We start from the raw sequence: 23163 nt of genomic DNA, 5'->3' as shown, positions 1-23163 counted from the left end.
GAGTTTGAGACCAGCCTGACCAACATGGAGAAACCCTGTCTCTACTAAAAAATACAAACTTAGCTGGGCATGGTGGCACATGCCTGTAATCTCAGCTACTCTGGAGGTTGAGGCAGGAGAATCGCTTGAACCCAGGAGGTGGAGGTTGTGGTTGAGCTGAGATTGTGCCATTGCACGCCAGCCTCGGCAACAAGAGTGAAACTCCATCTCAACAAAAGAAAAGAGAAAGCCAGACATGGTGATTTGTGCCTATAATCCCAGATACTTGGAGGCTGAGATGAGAGGATCACTTGAGCCCAGGAGTTTAAGGTTGGAATGAGCTGTTCCAGCCTGGGCGACAGAGTGAGACCATGTCTTTAAAAAAAAAAAAAGGCCGGGCGTGGTGGCTCAAGCCTGTAATCCCAGCACTTTGGGAGGCCGAGGCGGGCGGATCACGAGGTCAGGAGCTCGAGACCATCCTGGCTAACATGGTGAAACCCCGTCTCTACTAAAAATACAAAAAAATTAGCCGGGCATGGTGGTGCATGCCTGTAGTCCTAGCTACTCAGGAGGCTGAGGCAGGAGAATGGCTGGAGCCTGGGAGGCGGAGCTTGCAGTGAGCCGAGATTGCGCCATTGCACTCCAGCCTGGGTGACAGAGCGAGACTCCGTCTCAAAAAAAAAAAAAAAAAAGAATGAGTTTTGGGGAAGAATAATCAGCAGATGATTGTTGTGTGCTCTGCTAAGGGGCTTTTGACCGCCTGGCATTGGGAAGCCACTGAATATTTGAGAAACATATTTTTGACAAACTTGTAGTATATCCGTGTGTGTAGTATGTAATGATCAGAATAACCAACCATTGCAATTTGCCCAGGACTGAGGGTTTTCCTAGGATGTGGCATGGCACTTTCATGCCAAAACCAGGAAAAATCCAGGCAAACCAGGATGAGTTGGTCACCCTAAAAACTATTGTCATGCTGACCAAAATGAGGGTATCAGTGCCAGGAAAAACACAAGCATGGTGTAGGCAGTAGGGAAGAACCCAGTTGAGAGAAATTGATAGTAAAATAGAAGTGATGATTTATATATTTAAGACCTGGAGATAAAGACATGTTATCCTTAAAAAGGAGAGAGGTCTTTTTCGAGAAGGTGGTGTAGAAGAATTAAATAGTTATAGAAACTGTAACTATTACAGGCGGCTCATGCCTGTAATCCCAGCACTTTGGGAGGCTGAGGTGAGCGGATCACTTGAGGCCAGGAGTTCAAGACCAGCCTGGGCAGTACAGCAAGACTCTTTCTCCGCAAAAAATTTAAAAATTAGCCAGGTGTAGTGGCATGCGCCTGTACTCCTAGCTACTTGGGATGCTGACGCAGGAGGATTACTTGAGCCTAGGAGTTCGAGGCTGTAGGGGGCTATTATTGTACCATGTATTCCAGCCTGGGTGACAGATTGAAACAAGAAAGAAAAGTGAGATAGTAAGATGAAGAGGTGGGAAGTATAGTTTCATTTAGTGAGTCTGGTGCAAACAAAATTAAAGACTAGTTATCCCATAAGAGGGAAAGGCAAGAAAAGTTTAGCATTTGATTGATTGATTGAGTGAGTAAGATGGAGTGAGTGAGATGGAGTCTCACTTCGTCACCCAGGCTGGAGTGCAGTAGTGCGATCTTGGCTTATTGCAACCTCCACCTCCCAGGTTCCAGTGATTATCATGCCTCAGCCTCCCGAGTAGCTGGTACTACAGCTGTCCGCCACCATGCGTGGCTAATTTTTGTATTTTTTTTGTATTTTTTTATTTTTTATTTTTAGTAGAGATAAAGTTTCACCATGTTTGTCACACTGGTCTCGAACTCCTGACCTCAGATGATCTGCCCGCCTTGACCTCCCAAAGTGCTGGGATTACAGGTGTGAGCCACAATGCCTGGCCCTAGTATTTTAAATTATTGGAAATGATACAGATGTCTTGAGGGAAAAATATGGCTTCATTTATAAATAATGTGTTGAAGTGAAAAGAGAGAAATCTGTGTTTGACATTTAAGTCTGAGAATAACTTGAATAAAATAGCACATGGATTAAGATGAAATGTAAAATAATTTATTTTCTCCCCCCTTCCATATAGATTATTAAGTGACTCTCCATCTTGTAGAGAAAATGATTCAATACAATCAAGGAAAAATGAAGTATGTATAAATTTTTACTCCTGTAGTTATTTTAGTTGCATGTTTAAATATTTTAGTAATACCCATGTTTTTAAAAAGCTAATTTGATGCTTCTTTTAAAATCATGAGATGGCATTCCTTGTGTAATACAGTTTAACATAGCATTGCAATGATTGATTTATGCGAATAGTGTCATTATTCAAGACATGGTGGCTAGTACAAAGATGACTTTTACATGGCTTTAGTCTTAGTTGAGTGCCAAAAGTGATAGAATAAGTTTGTAAACAACTATAATAACATTTAGAAAATTGACTTCTATAATCTATAAATGAATGCAAAGCTAAATCATACATGTATATACACATACACATAAATGATGATGCTAAACATTTTTTCTTCAAACTTATGAAAACTAAAGCATTAGGTTGGATAATTTTGTTATGGTTTGTGTTTTAGGAATTTTACAGAATATAACCAGCATTTTAATATTCTAATGTGTTTTCTGTTTTGTTTTAAATAGGAAAGTCAAGAGGTATGTTGATGTTGTCAGATATATTGAAAAACTGAGAAAAACTCATCACTCTCGCAATGTTTAAATATAGTCATATCCTACCTAGCATTTTGGAGTACTACATTACCCAAGAGAGAAGTTCACAACCTTTTTTCTACCAAGTATCTCTTTTATTATTGTTCTGTGGATCTGTTTAAAATATATATTATGTAATTTTGTTTTTGTTTATCAAGGGCATATAACTGGCAGCAAGAATTTCTGAATAGCATGTAATAACTGGTATGCTCAAATTATTGTAATGCAGTAGTAGCCAAAAGCAATTAAACTTGACTAGTTCGTTAGCCTGTATATTTTTATTAAGGGAAAAATAGAATTTTGCTTAAGATAGATGCAGTGTTTAAAACCATGGAGAACCTGATCACTAGAAGGAATATTGGAAAGAACATCGCCATGGGAGTCTAATAGAACTACATTGATTTTTGGCACTGCCACTTATTAGCTATGCTATCTTGGCCTGGTTATTTACCTTTTTTGAATTTCATTTTCTTTATCAGATAGATACAATGCTACCATCTTTGTAGGATTGTTGTTAATATTAACAAGACAATATTTGTAAAGTACGTGATATTTTACCAAAGGCACCACAGGAGCTCAAAATGTTAAATCCTTTAAAAAGTAAATAATGTTCCAGAAATGGATTATTTAATAGTTTCGGTAATTTTAGCTTGTTTAAAGACTTACATGGCTAGGAAACACTGCTGAGGAGATGGCTTGTAATTAATTAGCTATCATTTATTCGAAAGTTATTGATTACTCCACAGTAATATTACCAGCATTACGTAGGAAGATATAAAAGAAGAGCTTATATTCTTATTTTCCACAGTAATATATTTTTGAGCATATTCAGTTGAATACTCTATTTGTTTTAGATGTGTTCATTTTTATCTCACTAGCACAAATAATGACAATATTTTCAAGCAAATAATTCATAGAAAAGCAGCAGAAGATATCAGAGGTGGTATTCTTTATAATGAATTTGAAACTTTCTGTCATAGAACAATTCTGCCAAAGTTAGAGCTTCTTATGCATGGTTACCTAAGTGTGTTCATACATACATGTGTAAAGCAAGAGATGGGAAATTTTTTCCTTTATCATATATAAGTCACCTTAAGAAGATACAAATACTGTACCATTATATAGGACATTATGTTTAGTGGAAGACAAAATAAGTTTATCATTTTCTTTAAGCCTCCTATCTTTAAATATGACCAAAATACGTAATTACAGTTTCTTGTTTTTTGACAGATTCAGAAAAAACTGTATACATTAGAAGAACATCTTAGCAGTGAGATACAAGCCAAAGAGGAACTGGAACAGAAGTGCAAGTATGTTTTGTAGATAATTATTACTTTATAAAATTTAAGTTTAAACATTTACTGAAAAAAGGAGAGCAGCCAAGGTGGGTGGATCACGAGGTCAGTTCAAGACCAGCCTGGCCAAGATGGTGAAATCCCGTCTCTACTAAAAATACAAAAATTAGCTGGGCGTGGTGGCGGGCCCCTGTAATCCCAGCTACTTGGGAGGCCAAGGCAGAGAATTGCTTGAACCCGGGAGGCAGAGGTTGCAGTGAGCCGAGATCATGCCACTGCACTCCAGCCTGGATGACAAAGCGAGACTCCATCTCAAAAAAGAAGAAAGAAATGGAGAGCTACGGCCTGGCGCAGTGGCTAATGCCTGTAATCCCAACACTTTGGGAAGGCAAGGGAGCTACTTGGGAGGCTGAGGCAGGGCAGTCGCTTGAACGTGAGAGGTGGAGGTTGCAGTGAGCTGAGATCGCACCACTGCACTCCAGCTGGGGCGACAGCATGAGACTCCGTCTCAAAAAAAAAAGAAAGAAATGGAGAGCTCAGGCCGGGCACAGTGGCTCACACCTGTAGTCCCAACACTTTGGGAGGCCAAGGTAGTTACTTGGGAGGCTGAGGCAGGACAGGCACTTGAACCCGGGAGGCAGAGATTGTAGTGAGCCGAGATTGCGCCACTGCATTCTAGCCTGGGTGACAGAGCAAGACTTCCTCTCAAAAAAAAAAAAAAAAAGGAGAGCTACATAGTAATTATATAATTACTTTTAAATTTATAGACTATGTTTTATTGTAAATTAGAAGTTATTTACTGTTTCATTTTGAAATTCTTTAGATCTGTTAATACTCGCCTAGAAAAAACAGCAAAGGAGCTAGAAGAGGAGGTAATGTTGCCCCACTTTTTTATTAACATTTTCGTTAGTAAACATCTTTGATGTCTGGACTTACCTAAGGAGGTCTCTTAGTACCATAGTAATACATGCCTTGAAACCCACCTTGTAGTATTGGTGGATAGAACTAAATTATAGGGAAATCATGTTATAAATAGGGTTCATTCTGTTATGTGTTTGCAAACTTGAGTTAATTTAGTATGTATAGATATTTCAAGGGAAAAAATGCTATTCATAACATTTTAGGCCAAAGTATTAAATAATAATAGTTCAGTAGTCATGGAAAGTTACATGAAGTTTGAATAGTAAACAAAATATTTATGGTCTTTATGATTTAAGAGTGGTGTGCTAGTTTACAATCATGGAAAGCATTATTACAGTTTTAACAAAAAAGTGATAGCCTTTTTGAGATCTTTTTTATCTGTTTGGAATAACAAGTATTTTTTGTTTTTATTTTATTTTTATACATACTTTTTCGATAATAACTTTAAGCATTATTTCAGATTACCTTAAGGAAAAGTGTGGAATCAGCATTAAGACAGTTAGAAAGAGAAAAGGCGCTTCTTCAGCACAAAAATGCAGAATATCAGAGGAAAGCTGATCATGAAGCAGACAAGAAACGAAATTTGGAAAATGATGGTTTGTATTGTAGAATATTAATTATCAAGGAAAATATTAAGTGTGTGTATGTGTGTTATGTTAAGCTTGCCACTGAAATGCTTTTTATCGTAGTTAACAGCTTAAAAGATCAACTTGAAGATTTGAAAAAAAGAAATCAAAACTCTCAAATATCCACTGAGAAAGTGAATCAACTTCAGAGACAAGTAGGTGGATCTCAATTTGTAGTAAAGATATTGGGTTTTATTTATAACCATGCAGTAACATTAGTTTTAATTTAAGTGTTGCAAAAGGCCTTTACCTCTAATTTTAGAAATCATTTGGAAAATATTTTTAGGTTTTTGTTTATTTTAAATAGTTTCTAATAGGGGAATAGATTGACTTATTTTCATTACATACATCTGTGTTTGTTTGTTGTTGTTTGGTTTTGAATGGAATAACAGCTGGACGAAACCAATGCTTTACTGCGAACAGAATCTGATACTGCAGCCCGGTTAAGGAAAACCCAGGCAGAAAGTTCAAAACAGATTCAGCAGCTAGAATCTAACAATAGAGATCTACAAGATAAAAACTGCCTGCTGGAGACTGCCAAGTTAAAACTTGAAAAGGAATTTATCAATCTTCAGTCAGCACTAGAATCTGAAAGGAGGGATCGAACCCATGGATCAGAGATAATTAATGATTTACAAGGTATTGAAGTCGTGGTTGCACTTGAATTAATTCTGATGATTCTTATTTTTAAAATAACTTTAGATGATGGATAGTGTGCTGGAGTAGGACATTTCTGAGTATACTACTCTTATGTAAAGTTAGAATATTAGAAATACATTGACACAAAATTTTATGAACAAAAGATTTAATTTCAAATAGTATGATTTTTAAGTATTAAACTCTTCAGGTAGTAGATTGGATTCCACTTGAATTAACTGTAAAGCACAACACCAACAAGTATAAAACTCCTGCTCGCAAATAACAGCTCCAAAATAGAAGGTGGCTTGCAAACTTTTTATTCTTAATTGAATGTATATACTTTGTGTGTTTAATGTTTTTAAAAACGTTGAAATTTTTAGGTAGAATATCTGGCCTAGAAGAAGATTTAAAGAACGGCAAAATCTTAATAGCGAAAGTAGAACTGGAGAAGAGACAACTGCAGGAGAGATTTACTGATTTGGAAAAGGTAAAACATGATTTGTATTTTTGCATAAGAAAATTGACTGTAGACTTTCAGGCTAGAAAAGTTATTCTAAACTAAGGGAGGTCACTAACTGTAGTATTTCCACATGCTCATGGATTCCTTTCCATTTGGACTTGATATGTAGATAAGAGATGTATCTGCAGGCTTACCATAATGCTATACAAGCAGCCCTCAGCATGCTGGCTGCTCACAAAGGAAGGGGACCTATCCTGGAGTGTAGATAATGAGGATCTCTGTAGGAACTCAAGGAAAACTCAAATTTTGACTCATAACATGCCTTAAAAATGATATATATAAAGTCACCGTGACTTTTGGCATTTAAAAGTTTTTCCTTTAAAATACTCTTAAGAAAGGGATGATTTCTAGAGTCTATGCAGTTAGTGTTTTATTTTCCTTTCACTTATTTATTTACTCAACTAAATACTCAGTGTGTTATATGTGGTAGAAATATCAGGATGCAGTTCTTGCCTTGAATAATGTCACAGTTGAATAGGTAAGTTTAAAAGTAATAATAAAGCACAAAGATAATTCTAATGCAGTATGAGAAACAGAATGATAAGACTTATGGACAGGGCATATGTATTGGGCATATGGGATGCATCCCTAACCTGACAGCAGGAAAGGTTGATAAGGGCAAAGGCACAGTCCAAGTTAGGAAGAACAGCATGAGCAAAGACATAGAGGATGGAAAATAAAAAAGGCATTGTTTGTTTATTTACATAAAAGCTGTTCAATATTTCTGGAGTATAGAGTGGGGGGTCAGCAAACTTTAATTGTTTAAAGTCAAGATAGTAAATATTTTAGCTTTTGTGGGTTATATGGTCTCTTGCAACTGTTCAGCCCTGCTGTGATTCATAAAGGAATGGCTGTGGCTATGTTCCAGTGAAACTTAAAAAAGAAAAAGACATCAGGTTAGATTGGCCTGAAGATCACAATGTGGTTGTTATGTAAGGACATGAGGAATTCAGTGGTCAGAGTGAGGCTACAGAGCTCCGCATGAGGTAGGTCGTGCAAGATAGCAAATACTCTATTAAGAAATTTTGAATATAGTAATGGGCTAGCCACTTAAGGGCTTTAAATTGGATGATCTTATTAGAGGTACATTAAAGATAGATCACTGTGTACTGTGTGGAGAAAAGATTTGAGGAGAACAAGACTAGAGGCAGAGAGACCAGTCAGTAGACTTTTTCAGTAATGCAGATAAGGAATAATGGGAGACTTCGTGTAGCCATTAAAAGGTTGGAAAAATTGAAAGACTCAGAAATATTTGGAAGAGGAATATTTGGCAGCACTTAGTAGTTGATTAGATATGGCACATGAATAGCAGTCAAAGATGAGTCTCAGATTTGTAGGTTGTGACCAGATATATAGTGATGCTATTAATAAAGAATAAAGGAAAAATGGCTCATTTAGAAGAGACAGTGATAAACCCACTTTAGTCCTCTTAAGTTTGAGGGTACCTATGGGAAAGCCAAATTAGAATGTCTGCACTGCAGTAGGCTATAGTAGTAGAAGTTAGAAATATTTGAGTCATTGGTATGTTAGTAGCTGAAATCGTGTGAGTGAAATAGCCCATCTGGGAAGAGACTGTGCTGTGTAAAGTAGTGATTTTCTTTTTATTTTTTTCTTTTTATTTTTTTAGGACAGAGTAGATAACTCTGTTGGTGGATTATGTGGTTTGAGAAATCATTTTTTGTATGAAAGGTTTTATTTGGAAAAAACCCTTTATCATATTCATGATATGAACTATAGAAATAAAAGAATTAGAAAACCTTTGGGGAATATATAGAAAATAGGGGGAGCATTGAGGCTTAGATCACCAACATTTAAGGGACAGCTGGGAAAGCCTCAGAAGCAACAGGAAGGTTGCAAGCAGAATGGAGAGAACCAACTAAGTACAAGGTCGGCAATGCCAAGGGATGATTTTAAGGGTGGCAGTGAGTTCAGATGAGATAAGATTGAAAAAGGTCTTTAGAATTTGATATTGAGAATAGCATTGGTCTTTTTGTTGAGATTAAGTGATCTTGATACAGATCTTGGAACAGCAGAGTGGTGGTGTAGACTGTTGGGTGCAGTGGGAAGTAGAGAAGTAGAGTATATAGATTATTATTCTAAGAGGTTTGAGTGAAGATGGGAGGGAAAATACTGAACATTCGTATTAAGCCTGTTAAAAAATGATTTAAGGTTGAGCACCGTGGCCCACACCTATAATCTCAGCACTGTGGGAGGCTGAGTCGGGAGGATCACTTGAGCCCAGGAGTTCAAGATCAGTGTAGGATAGGCAGTGTTTAGTGAGACCTTGTCTCTACATTAAAAAATAAAATAAAATAGCCAGGAGTGGTGACAAACGTCTATAGTCCCAGCTACTTTGGAGGCTGAGGTAGGAGGATCGATTGAGCCTGGGGAGGTTGCACTTGGAATGAGCCATCATCAAACCACTGCCCTTCAGCCTGGGTAACAGAGCAAGACTCTGTCTCAAAAAAAAAAAAAAAAAAAATAGAAATCTTTTGAAGTTGTGAGCTAGTCTCTTTTTTGTTGATAGCTGCATTTTAAATATTTAACAGGAAAAAAGCAACATGGAAATAGATATGACATACCAACTAAAAGTTATACAGCAGAGCCTAGAACAAGAAGAAGCTGAACATAAGGCCACAAAGGCACGACTAGCAGATAAAAATAAGATCTATGAGTCCATCGAAGAAGCCAAATCAGAAGCCATGAAAGGTATGCATTTTTAAAGAAGGTTTTCCAGCAGCATCTTCCTAAGAATTGATTCTGTGTTCAGCTTTTTGGTTTTGAAACATATTTGTTTATATTTTGTTGTCAAATATTGGGAATTGGAGGGGAAAAAGCTATTAGGGAAGCTTTACATAGATATTATATTATTTTTCCTTTGTATCATTACAGTAATCATTTCTAAGATAGTAAGACCCAAACACAAAATTACATGATCAAAAATAATATTTTAGATCAGAGATTTTTAGATCAGAGATAAATTAATATTTCTCAATATTATATACCTGGCAATATCTGTACCACTCTGTATATCAGTAGTAAGAAGGTATGTCTGAACTTCACATGCTGTATACCTGTTACTATTGATACAGGTAATTCTTACAAGAGTTTTGTATTATGAAATTCTTGCCAGTTTATGCAAGGTAAGGATTTAAAAATAGTAGCTGGTCTAACTAGAATATAAGTTCACTGAGTATTTTGATCTCTAATGTGATGAAGATACTAGTCAGATTTGGTCAAAGCCATATAATACTAATAGATAACAAAGTTAACCTTCCCATAAACTAGCCTTTATCCTGGAATTGTCTTAGGATAATTTTTTCTTTTTTTTCTTTTTTTTTTTTGAGACGGAGTCTCGCGCTGTCGTCCAGGCTGGAGTGCAGTGGCGCGATCTCGGCTCATTGCAAGCTCCGCCTCCCGGGTTCACGCCATTCTCCTGCCTCAGCCTCCTGAGTAGCTGGGACTACAGGCGCCCGCCACCGTGCCCGGCTAATTTTTTGTATTTTTAGTAGAGACGGGGTTTCACCGTGGTCTCGATCTCCTGACCTTGTGATCCGCCCGCCTCGGCCTCCCAAAGTGCTGGGATTACAGGCGTGAGCCACCGCGCCCGGCCGGATAATTTTTTCTTTTCCAAACTGACTGTTTATAATGACTCTGAAATTCCAAAGAAAATCAGTACTTTAAGCTATTCTTGTGAAAGGCTTAAAACTCTTGAACAGAAATTTATTTTCATACTGAAGCATAACATTTATGAGTAAATCACTTAGAAAAAAATAGCCTTTTTATTATTGCATGTAATTAAAATGGTAGATTTTCTTAGTAAAAATCAGTGTAGTTTAAGGCACTAAATCAGGATGATAAGAAAGAAATGAGTACTTTATTTAGAAAAATCTAATTGTAAGGGAGAAAGTTTCCTTGTCTGTGGCCTAGAAGACAGAGTTTAATTATTTTCATTGAGGTATAATTTACATGCAATAATAAAATGTAAACATTTTTTATGTTTTGTGATATGCTCACATAACTACTGCTCAAAACAAGATAAAGAATATATCAGGCTAGGCATGGTGGCTCACATCTGTAATCCTAGCACTTTGGGAGGCCAGGATGGGAGGATCTCTTGAGCCCAGGAGTTCGAGACCAGCCTGGCTAGCATAGCAAGACCCTATCTCTACAAGAAATAGAAAAATTAACTGGATGTAGTCGCGTGTGCCTATAGTCCCAGCTACTTGGGGGACTGATGTGGGAACATTGCTTGAGCCCAGGAGTTCAAGGCTGCAGTGAGCCATGGTTGCATCACTGCACTCCAGCCTCAGTAACAGAGCAAGACCCCATCTCAAAAAAAAAAAAAAAAAAAGAGTAGTTTCATTATTGCAGTAATGCCTCTTTCTATTCTACATTATGCCTACGTTATGGTGATTTTTTTTTTTAATGAGGACATTTGTTTAGTGGTTATTCTCTGAACTGATAAAAACGAGCCAATTCAGTATTAACTACCATTTTTTTCAAACTGTTAAAACGCTAATGTAAGATACATGATGACTTCCATATTTTACACATGAGTACACAAAACTGTTAAATATTATAAATGGTATTCAAATGTGAGGCTAAAGTCTTTGGTCCTCCTGTTGCATGTCATTGGCTCCTTGGATTAAGAACATGGCTTACCAAATAATTACTGGCTATGTGACCTTGTCTAGTTATTTAAACTTTCTGTGCCTTGTTTCCTGTAAAGGGAAAATTATAGTATTGTTACCTTGTTGTGAAAATCAAGTGCAGTAAACCATGTAAAGTGTTTAGAAATGCTAACTATTATTAGTACTACATGGGGAATGTTTCATTTTTCTGCACTTTTGAAGACCATTCATTAAACACTAAATATTCATAGGTTTGTTATCTAATATAACTTTATAATAGATGATAATTAGATGTTGAGCATTAGTTACGAAAAAGCAGAAGAGCCTTAATTGAATGTGAACTGAAGTACTAACCAGTATATCAAGATAATACTCTAACTGTGATGACTTACATTTAACACTGAAATCACTTGGCACTTTGCCTTCTGATAAGTAAAATAGATTAAAAGTTTATTGTAAGTAATTTAGAAAATACAGGAAAGTATAAAAAGAAAAAAGCAAAGATTACTCATAATCCTATGAGTAGGATACTATTTTGTAAATTTTCTCTGTTTTCTGTACCATTTTGCTTTTTAAAAGAGCAAAGAAACATTGTGAGCGTTTCCTTAGGTCATTAAAAATTCTGCGTAAATAATAAGCACTTACCAAGTGCTTGCCATATGCCAGGCAGCATTTAAGTGGTACACATGTATTAAATCTTCACAACCTCCCTAGGAAGGTAGGTGCTGTTATCCCTATTCTAGAGATAAGGAAACAGCGATGCAGAGAGGTGAATCACTTGCCCAGTCCAACAGTGTTAGACCCAGGGTTTAAGCTCAGAAAATTTGGTTCCAGAGTCCTGCCCTTTACCACCTCCGTAAAACATAATTTTCAACATCTGCGTGATAATGTGTTAATATGGAAAGTCCTATGGAGATCATGGAATCTACCTGAATTGTTTTAAGGTAAATATAGTAACACTGAGAGACACAGAATAGCAGTAAAATACAAGAAACCTTTAAAGATGTAAGCATCTTGTAGAATATAAATAAAGGCAGAACTATCTTACTTCCATTAGAATAGATGTAATGTTGCAGAGTGTGATACATTTTTATGCTCTGTGAATGAAACTCCTAATTTTCAAGTATGAAATTCTTGACATTTCAAATATATTGAGAGTAGTAGTGAAAATATTAAATTGAAAATTAAGGCCAGGCGCAGTGGTTCACGCCTGTAATTCCAACACTTTGGGTGGCGAGGTGGGTGGATTGCATGACGTCAGGAGTTTGAGACCAGCCTGGCCAACATGGGGGAACCCTGTCTCTACTAAAAATACAAAACTTAGCCAGGTGTGGTGGTGCACGCCTGTAAACCCGAGTTATGTTTGGAGACTGAGGCACGAGAATTGCTTGAATCCAGGAGGTTATGAAGAACTGAGTTTGTGTCACTGCACTCCGGCCTGGGCAACAGAGTGAGACTCTGTCTCAAAAAAAAAAAAAGAGAAAAAAAGAAAATTAATAGAGTATAAGACAGCATCATTTATTATAATTTTCGTTAGTATGGTGTCATATATTTAATGTGCTTTTATTTTTAAATTTATTAAAATATTAAATTGAAAATCAATACAAATATAAGGCAGCATCATTGTAATTTTTATTAGCACTGTCATATATTTGAAATGCTTCTTTTATATGTAAATTTATGATTATGTCCATTTTTATTATACTAGAAATGGAGAAGAAGCTCTTGGAGGAAAGAACTTTAAAACAGAAAGTGGAGAACCTATTGCTAGAAGCTGAGAAAAGATGTTCTATATTAGACTGTGACCTCAAACAGTCACAGCAGAAAATAAATGAGCTCCTTAAACAGAAAGATGTGCTGAATGAGGATGTAAGTATTAGTGTACTAATGAATTAATAAGTTTATTCGTGAAGGTCTAGTGATGGTTTCATAATTTTAAAGTTTTTCTTATAATAGTCTACAACTTGTTGGTTTAACTAAATTTTGATGCTGTACTAAAGGAATCATAATTTAAACATTTTTAAAGTTATATTTACCTGATTATATTTTATTTTAAAAATGCAATTATAATATTATTAGAAATACAAAAAAAATTTTGGTATGAAATGAATTAGCTACCTAAGGGTAAAAAAATCTGTTTTACATCACCATATTTTATACCAACTTCATTGATTAAAAAAATAGAAATAATTTACTTATATACCAAGTACACAATTTATTTCTTAGGTTAGGAACCTGACGTTAAAAATAGAGCAAGAAACTCAGAAGCGCTGCCTTACACAAAATGACCTGAAGATGCAAACACAACAGGTTAACACACTGAAAATGTCAGAAAAGCAGTTAAAGCAAGAAAATAACCATCTCATGGAAATGAAAATGAACTTGGAAAAACAAAATGCTGAACTTCGAAAGTAAGTTAATTGATTGAGATGTTTTAATATGCAGAGTTATCCATGTATATGTTAATTTTGGTGTATCTGTGGGTTTTCTTTTGAGCATTTTACTTTCTTGACCACGTTTTCTCTTTCTTTCTGTATAAGTAATGTGTTGAGTGTCACTGTTGTCCTTCAAGATTATATTTGTTTCCCCAACAGTTTTTACCACTGCTACCTAATTACAATGTGATGATAGAGGAAGTGTTAGTGATGAGGCAGAAGAAAATACCTGGGATTTTCACACCATGCTTTTAGATTCCTCCTCAGGGCTCTTTCTCAAGCTTATTGTCTGTGTGCCTGTTGTTTGTTTCCTTAGTTTCTTAGACTTGGAAATGTTTGACTGTTAAATAAACAGCATGTAAATTTTTAATTGTGTCATAGGATATACTCTAGTGCTCTACTTGATTTACTTATAAAGTGGAAAACATATTGTTAAAATACTAAAAATATTATAGGCACGATGGTGCACATCTGTAGTCCCAGCTACTTGGGTGGCTGAGGCAGGAGAATCACTTGAGGTGAAGTGAGATTGCGCTGTGATCATGCCTGTGAATAGCCACTACATGCCATCCTGGGCAGCATAACAGGAACTCAACTCTAAAAAACATAAATTTAAATATATAGTAGATATACTATTAAAATTTGTCCCATTTATTCTGTTAGTAGGTGAACTACTTCTTCCTAATCATGACCAGAGGTCATATTGGATCCTAGTTGTTTGATGAAAGACAGTGTGATAGAGTGGAAAGAACAAAGGCTTTGGATCCAGACAGAGTTGTGAATATTGGTTCTGTTACTTACCACCTAACCAACACTGGGCAAATGATTTAATTTCTCTAAGCCTTTTATTACACTTGTGAAAGGGAGCAGCAATCGCTTCCTTGTTAGGGATCTTCTAAAGGAAAGCAATGGTTTATTTAAAGCATGCATCATATGAGAAGTGTTAGGGACTATTACTGCTAGATCTATTACTGTTACAACTACTACAGCTACTACTAATTTATCCTCATTGTAATTGTCCGCTTTATGCATACCTGGTGATAGGTCAGTAAGATTGATACTGTCTAAGAAAGGATGCTCAAAATATTCAAGTAGACTTTTTTTTTTTTTTTTTTGGCTTATCTGTTTATTGCCAGGGTAAGCCTAGACCTTCAACTTCATGAGATTTAAACTTTTAAAATTGGAACTAGAAATTGGAACAATAATCAGACATCTTTTTCATTGTGTGTTTTTTTTTTTTTTTTTCCTGTATATTAGCTTTATTTTTCTCTCTCATTTCAGGCCCGCTTTTTATTCTAACAATAGCGTTTATGCAAGTGTAAGAGCTAGTTAATCATCTAGGTTGTGTTTCCTTCCCACTTCTAATAATGCTTTGTTTATACCTAGTGTGTATGCCTCTTATTTTCCTTGTAAGTGAATAGCGTTCTGTTGTTTCTTAATCCCTCTTTTCCTTACCTCTCCCCACCAAAGACACCCATGTTTTTTATCTTAGCCACCTAATAGGGTTATAGAGGAAGTGTTCGTAGGGTTAAAATTGAAGGGCAAAAATCATTCATTTATATTTTGTTCTCCCCAGTCCTTTTTTTTTTGATACGGAATTTCGCTCTTGTTGCATAAGTTGGAGTGCAGTGGCATGGTCTCAGCTCACTGCAACCTTCCCTTCCTAGGTTCAAGCAATTCTGCCTCAGCCTCCCAAGTAGCTGGGATTACAGGTGCCCGCCACTATGCCTGGCTAATTTTTGTATTTTTAGTAGAGAGAGGGTTTCACCATGTTGGACAGGGTGGTCTTGAACTCCTGACACAGGTGATCTGCCTGGCTCTGCCTCCCAAAGTGCTGGAATTACAGGTGTGAGCCACTGTGCCCGGCCCCCAATCCTTGATTAAGGTTTTACATATACTACATCCTCAATAAATGTTGTATGAATGTTTACATCCCTCTTAGATGTAAGGCATTGTAGTAGTTACTATGAAAGATAGAAAGATTAACCAAATACATTTCCTACCCATGAGAAGCTTACTAGCGTTTTATCATTAGTTATTCAGTGAGGAAGATAAGGCAGGTACATAAGTAATTGAATGCAAGATTAAAAAAAATACATGCAATGGGAATTTACATATGAAGTGCTATGTTGGCTTCTTTTTTAAATGGCCAACATATATATCTCTTCTTTCTTGTAAGATTCCAGAAAAACTCTAGTAAAGGAATTTTTAAAATGTATAAACCCACAATAAGTAAGAAAGAGAATGGGTTGGAGGGCAAGAAAGTTCTCTAGCGAATGAGATGGCAGTTAAATGGAAGCCTTGTGACTGATGAAGTAGAACAAAAGAAGAAAGGAGTATATATAAGGCCTGGGGTATATATGAAGTGGGATATAGATGGAAAAAAAGTATTCAGAGCAAGTAAGGCCTGAAGTAAGCTGTGACAGTAAATGAACTAATCTGCTGATCATACTCTGTCATACATACATACATACATACATATCATACATACATAATCTGCTGATCATACCCTTGCAGATATGTCTGCAGCCAGGTACCTCCCACCACTAGGGTTTTTATCAGAGCATTCTCCTCTACAGAGTAATTGGGTACAACCTCTGGGGTAATTAGAACAGCTAATATGGGGTGAAAAGCCTTTCTCACTCTGGCATTTAGGGGTCCCGTTGCTTAATGCTGGCTTTTAAAGCCTCTCGTCTTAAACTGAAGCTTGCCAGTGAGAAGACTCCTACATACATAGAGATTAAAGTTTTTCTCACCTCCTTTGAAAATAAATAACCAAGTATCACTAAGCATTTGAGGAAAGCCTGCAATCTGAAAGAGGAAGATTATGATAATGAAAGAGGAAAAGTGCCCCCGGAGGAAACATGTATCAAGGAGTAGAAGAGAACTGCTAAAAGTTCTGGAAAAACAAAAGCACTGTAAAAAGCTACTGGTAATTAGTATTGATCAAAGATTTCAGGAGATACTGCTTTCATTAATTGAGAACCAGATACAATGTAAAAGGAACAGCCAGAATAGGAAAGAGCTCTTGAAGATGAGTGATTACTGCCAATATAAATTTGTTGGAAGGGTTCGAAGAAAAGTCAAAGAAATTTCCTAAAATGTAGAACAAAAGAAGAAATGACATGGAAGGTTTGAAAGACATAGATAGGTAAGGCACAGAGGGACTGTTCTAGGAAATCTAGTACCCAGCAAATAAGAATTCCAGCAAGAACGAAAAACCAAGAGGAGGAAATTAAAGAAATAATAGAGAAGAATTTCCCATAGCCGAAGGAGAAATGTCTTTAGACTGAAGGGACTCAGCAAATAAATGAAAAAGGATCTACATCTAGATATATTCTCATGAAATTTCAAAAACAAAGGGTGGGAGTGTTAGAGTTCTCATCTAATAAACCGGGGAGATTGTAGTTTGTGGTTGCTCTAAGAGGGAAATGGGGGGTTCATTATACCACTTAGATGAGTGATACAACTATTGGGAGGTGGGGAGAGGTTGGAGAAGACAAGAGAGCTAAATTCAAGTCTGACAACAGGGAACTGGCAAATAATATCTAAAACTTATGTCAAGAAATAACTGAGATGTGGAGGTAACCACCAAAAGACAATACAGAAATGAAACAGTTATTTCTTCTAGGGGAACAGGATTAGTAGGGGTGGAGAGGTGTGGCATGAGGAGACTTCTACTTCCCGTAATTTCTTCCTGCTGTTCTGTACTCCTCATTTGTAACCACGTGCCTATTACATGGTTGCTTTCTGAAATAATACTTTCTGAAAATTACTTTTCTTAAATACCTAATAAATATTAGGTTTTAAAAGTTACATATAAATGAAAGATATCAGCTCTTGAAGAAGAAAATATACTGTGGTTTGCTACAAGTGGGCTTAGCTGACAACGATTGGACAGTTTTGAAACTTGACCTTTCATATATTTGTTAAATAGCATCTCTCACATCTTTGCCTCATGGAGAAATAAGAATCATGAATTCTCAATGGTATACTTATCAACAATAAAATACAGAAATGACACAGTTAAGTGACATTGAGTTATAACTTCCTTTTTTACCCGCAAGTTTAAGAGCCAGTGAGTAAACAAAGTGAGCAAATTATGTTAAATGGGAATGAGGATAAACCTTCTAAGCAGTATACGAACTGGAGAGACTGGGGTTAAATCACGTGCTACCTCTGAGTCTTCCTGCATTGTAGATTTTTTAAATACCCAAGTGGTATTCATATAGCTTCCCATTGTAAAATACTCAAGACTATATTTAAAAAAAAAAAAAGATAAAGCAGTAGAAGCTCTCCTTCATGAATGCAGACATTTTCCTCTCTCCAGAGGTAACATGTCAACAGTTTGTTATTTCTCCTTCCAGACGGTTTTCTGTGCCTTTATCCATATTTCTGAACAAATATATATGAGGTTGAGTTTTCTGTACATTTTATTTTGTTTTTTACTTGTTTTTAAATTATATGATACAAATTGTATTGTTCTCCAACTTTATTCCTCCTTAGTTTTGGTTTGGGATAACTATAATTTTTATGTTTTTAAAATAAGGCCAGAATTTAACGTACCATTTCAACCCAGCTTCTTAAATGGGTTGTTGGGCTTGCTTTTATTTTATTTATTATTTTATTCCTTTATTGAAGATTAACATAATACAGAAAAAGTACACAAATACTAAGTGTGGAGCTGAGTGAATTTTTACAAAGTATACAAATCTGTGCAGCCACCATCCATGTTTAGATCTAAAGCCAGCACTTCTCACCTCCCCAGAAGCCCCCTCCCAGGCATTCTTCACTCCCCACTAAGATCACCAGATTTGAGGTGCTCTTTGGATTCTTACACTTGGTTGGCATAAATAGCTGATCATAATATCTGGATGTGAATGTGTGATTCAATGTTGATTTAGTATAACACTGGTCTCAGAACCCCTTTAACTCTTAAAAATTTTCAAGGGTTCTGCTGGCCGCAGTGGCTCACGCCTGTAATCCCAGCACTTTGGGAGGCTGAGGAGGGCAGATCACAAGGTCCGGAGATCGAAACCATCCTGGCTAACACATTGAAACCCCATCTCTACAAAAAATACAAAAAATTACGCCGGCCGAAGTGGTGGGCACCTGTAATCCCAGCTACTCGGGAGGCTGAGGCAGGCGAATGGCATGAACCCAGGAGGCGGAACTTGCAGTGAGCCGAGATGGCGCCACTGCCCTCCAGCCTGGGTGACAGAGCGAGACTCTGTCTCAAAAAATAATAATAATTATTATTATTATTATCAAGGGTTCCAAATGAGTTTGTGTTTTCGTTTGTTATATCTAATGATTTGTATTGTGTTAGAAATTAAAACTGAGAAAACTTTAAAACACAGGAACACACAAACACATATTTTTTTGACCATCAGAATGACATAATTACAAGTCATGTGGCGTCAGGAAAAGTACATATGGTACATAACGAGGGAATGAGACTTTTAAAAAAGCCATGGTGCTCAGTATTATGAAAATGATTTGACCTCATGGGTTCTGTGGAAGAACCTCAGAGACTCCCAGGGCTTCCCCCAGATCATACCTTGAGAGCTGCTCCTTTAAAATGTGTGTAAATTAGTTAAACCTTTGATTTATTGTCCTCACAGAGAACGTCAGGATGCAGATGGGCAAATGAAGGAGCTCCAGGATCAGCTCGAAGCAGAACAGTATTTCTCAGTAAGTTCCAGACGCATTAATTTGCAAATAGCAAACAGTTTTGGATGGGATGTTTTATTTATACCATACAACTCATATAAAAAGAGCAGCTGGGCAAAAGAATATAGATAGTTTAAGAGAAATTTATTATTGCTAGAAAAATAATTCTAAGCACATAACATACCTGATGAAGATGATTAACAGCATTGTTTTCAGGAAGAAAATATTTTCATAAGGCAAGAAATAAAATTATAAAATTTTCATTTTTAATAGTTGTGCTTTTTTGAGATCAGTTTTAGAAATATGAAGTAGAAACTCCTGTTTTATTGATTTAAGCTAACAACATTTTTTGTCTAATTCTTAATGTTTTTCCTTCCCTCCTTACTCATTTTACCTGTCTGTGCTATTAAATGAGAAATATCACTATGATATCCAGTTGAAAATCATGCTTCTTAATTATTAGCTGAATTTGTATTAGTTAATTGATGACTAGAAATAGGAAAGTTCATTAAACTATTCATTTGCTCAGGGACTTAACAGTAAGAAGATATATGTATGTGTTCATTCTCCTTTTTGTCTGGATAACTTTTGAATGTGAAGCAATATTCCTGATGATGATATACATTTTATTTATTTTGCTATTTAGACCCTTTATAAAACACAAGTTAGGGAGCTTAAAGAAGAATGTGAAGAAAAGACCAAACTTGGTAAAGAATTACAGCAAAAGAAACAGGAATTACAGGATGAACGGTAAGTATGAGACCCTTGTCTGTTTTTGTTCATAGCTGTATACTTTGCTCCTAGAACAATGCCTGGTAATCACCAAATAAAAAATTATTGATGAAGTGAATTAGACAAAAACTTTCACTTAATAGTGAAAACTGAACCATTAAAATGATATATTGCTAAAATGTAGGGACTCCTTGGCTGCCCAACTGGAGATCACCTTGACCAAAGCAGATTCTGAGCAACTGGCTCGTTCAATTGCTGAAGAACAATATTCTGATTTGGAAAAAGAGAAGATCATGAAAGAGCTGGAGATCAAAGAGATGATGGCTAGACACAAACAGGAACTTACCGAAAAAGATGCCACAATTGCTTCTGTAAGTCAAATTCTTGGTGCTTTTTTGGATTATAATTAAATTGCTATATCTTAAACCTTCTTTAGACATACTAAGTATCACAGATCTAAATGAAAAATCATATATGCTGACTATAAGATTTTTTATCTAGTTAACTGTCATCTTCTCAGTGTTGTCAGAGGAGCTTACTAAAAGTGACTTCACCTGTTAATGAATTCAAAGTTAAAGGTCTGAAGTGAAAGGGTCATTTTTTTTTTCTTTTTAAATAGAACTTAGTTCAGAAGAATCTTGAAACTACCAGGAAAACAGTTCCATGCAGGTTGAAAAAAATTGCAATAAAAATTTCAGAGAGAGGTCAAATATCAAGTAGTTAGGTTTACCCTATCAATTAACTAGACATATTGAAATGCTGCAGTAATTAAAAAGTGTGGTATTAGAACAGGGATATTCAATCCTGTTCAGTGGAAATGAAAAAGGGAGGCCATAAAGATTTCTGCACATACAGGAACTTGGTCTATATGATGGGAGTGGCAGTGTACAAATCACAGGGAAAGGACACATTTCATAAATGGTTTTGGAATAACTGTATTTTTATGTGGAAAGGAATAAAATTAAATCCCCACTACACCACACAGAAAAGTAAATTCTAGATCTCTTAAGGACTATGAAAAATAAAAATTTTAAGCTATTAGAACAGAATCTAAAAGTTGCATATGACAGAGGACAGCATAAACAAATGACAGAAAGGAGGTATTTGTAATATATTTATTAAACAAGAGATTTATATCTACAGTATATGTAGAATGTCTGTAATTCAGTAAGATAAGATTAAAGAATTTGGAAGAAAACTTAGCTAAAAGGGAAAATGTAAATATATAAGCACATACTTAACCTCACTATTGTTCAAGAAAAGCCTAGGTAAAACAACTTTGAAATACCATTTCGTACCCATCATGTTGGCAGAAATTCAGAGGCTGACAGTTTCAAGTGTCTGAAGAATGTCTAGAAAATGGCATTCTTATTCACTATGGGAAGTATAAATTTGGTATGGCATAGTACAGTAAGTAATATGACAGTTTCCAGTAAATTTTAGGCATTCACATAATGCAGTCCAAAGAAAGTCTACATTAAGATAAATACACTATAGAAACTTCAGCACAATGCTTATAGCAGCATAAATATGTTAGCAAAAACTCGAATATCCATGAATGAATGAATGAATGCATGCATTAAATGTAATAGAAGATGGAACTATTATGTCAGTTAAAATGAATTAGGTCTTCATTTGTATCAGCAATTTAATACTTTAATATGCTATTGAGTGAAAACAGTTACAGAAAGATAAATTCAGTAAGATTGAAAATCACAGCCTGGCATGCTAGCTCATACCTGTAATTGCAGCACTTTGGGAGTTCAAGGTAGGAGTATTGCTTGAGCTCCAGGAGTTTGAGACCAGCCTGGGCAACACAGTGAGACCCTGTTTCTACCAAGCAAAAAAAAAAATGTAGCCAAGTGTGGTGGTTCATGCCTATAGTCCCAGCTAGCTACTCATGGGGGCTGAGGTGGGAGGACCCTTAGAGCCCTGGAGGCTGGGGCTACAGTGAGTGGTGATCAAGTGCCATTGCACTCCAGCCTGGGCAACAGAGCTTGAGACCTTGTCTCCAAAAAGAGAAAAAAAAAAAAAAAAAGAAGAAGAAAATCACATAAAGTCACGCTATGTATTGTTTCATGTGTATGTAATGAAATACAATCATGGGTGGAAAGGGGAAACACATAATTTACAATAAAACTTCCTTCACACCAGGTGCGTTGGCCCATGCCTATAAGTAATCCCAGCACTTTGAGAGGCCTAGGCAGGTGATCACTTGAGGCCAGGAGTTTGAGACCAACCTGACCAACATAGTGAAACCCCTTCTCTACTAAAAATACAAAAATCAGCCAGGTGTGGTGGCACATGCCTGTAATCCCAGCTACTCAGGAGGCTGGGGCAGGAGAATCACTTGAAACCAGGAGGTGGAGGTTGCAGTGAGCTGAGATCACGCCACTGCACTCCTAGGTGACAAAGTAAGACTCAGCCTGGGTGACAGAGCAAGACTCACAAAAAAAATAAAAGGAAAAATAAAATAAGAGGTTTAACAATATTCTAGAATGTTTCTTATTTGAATCATTGTTTTATAACATAAACTATGTAAATTGGGATGTGATTATTTTTTCCTCTTTCATTTCTTAGCTTGAAGAAACTAATAGGACCCTAACTAGTGATGTTGCCAATCTTGCAAATGAGAAAGAAGAATTAAATAACAAGCTGAAAGATGTTCAAGAGCGTATGTATTAACAAAAATGTTTATTTTTCGTATACCTAATGTTTATCAGCTACTGTAATTACCAATGTAATTTTAACTTTTTTCCATGTTTCAGAACTGTCAAGATTGAAAGATGAAGAAATAAGCGCAGCAGCTATTAAAGCACAGTTTGAGAAACAGCTGTTAACAGAAAGAACACTCAAAACTCAAGTATGTATAATAGAATCTAAATATGATTTTGAATTTTGTCTCAGTTTATCTGTTTTACATTTTACTTTGAACATTACAAGTTGGTAGCGTAGTCATCGAATGTA

At 36.1% G+C, this 23163-nt stretch overlaps 1 protein-coding gene across 3 annotated transcripts in view; it reads left to right on the top strand.

Moving 5' to 3' along the window:
• ROCK2 (Rho associated coiled-coil containing protein kinase 2) overlaps positions 1-23163 on the top strand; it is a 154234-nt gene that overhangs the window by 112024 nt on the left and 19047 nt on the right. For all 3 annotated transcript variants that reach the window (XM_025354060.1, XM_025354059.1, XM_025354061.1), the window contains 16 exons: positions 2096-2156; positions 2656-2667; positions 3952-4031; positions 4840-4888; positions 5398-5533; positions 5627-5718; positions 5956-6202; positions 6583-6689; positions 9272-9431; positions 13065-13225; positions 13583-13767; positions 19416-19485; positions 20111-20214; positions 20381-20567; positions 22777-22870; positions 22965-23059. In XM_025354060.1, coding sequence (XP_025209845.1) covers positions 2096-2156; positions 2656-2667; positions 3952-4031; positions 4840-4888; positions 5398-5533; positions 5627-5718; positions 5956-6202; positions 6583-6689; positions 9272-9431; positions 13065-13225; positions 13583-13767; positions 19416-19485; positions 20111-20214; positions 20381-20567; positions 22777-22870; positions 22965-23059 — 1840 coding nt within the window. The remainder of the gene's footprint in view (positions 1-2095; positions 2157-2655; positions 2668-3951; positions 4032-4839; positions 4889-5397; positions 5534-5626; positions 5719-5955; positions 6203-6582; positions 6690-9271; positions 9432-13064; positions 13226-13582; positions 13768-19415; positions 19486-20110; positions 20215-20380; positions 20568-22776; positions 22871-22964; positions 23060-23163) is intronic.

Source organism: Theropithecus gelada, chromosome 13 (assembly GCF_003255815.1).
Source record: "Theropithecus gelada isolate Dixy chromosome 13, Tgel_1.0, whole genome shotgun sequence".
Lineage (NCBI taxonomy): Eukaryota > Metazoa > Chordata > Mammalia > Primates > Cercopithecidae > Theropithecus > Theropithecus gelada.
The sequence above is the reverse complement of the archived record's forward strand: the minus strand, read 5'-3'. Positions and strand labels throughout refer to the sequence as shown.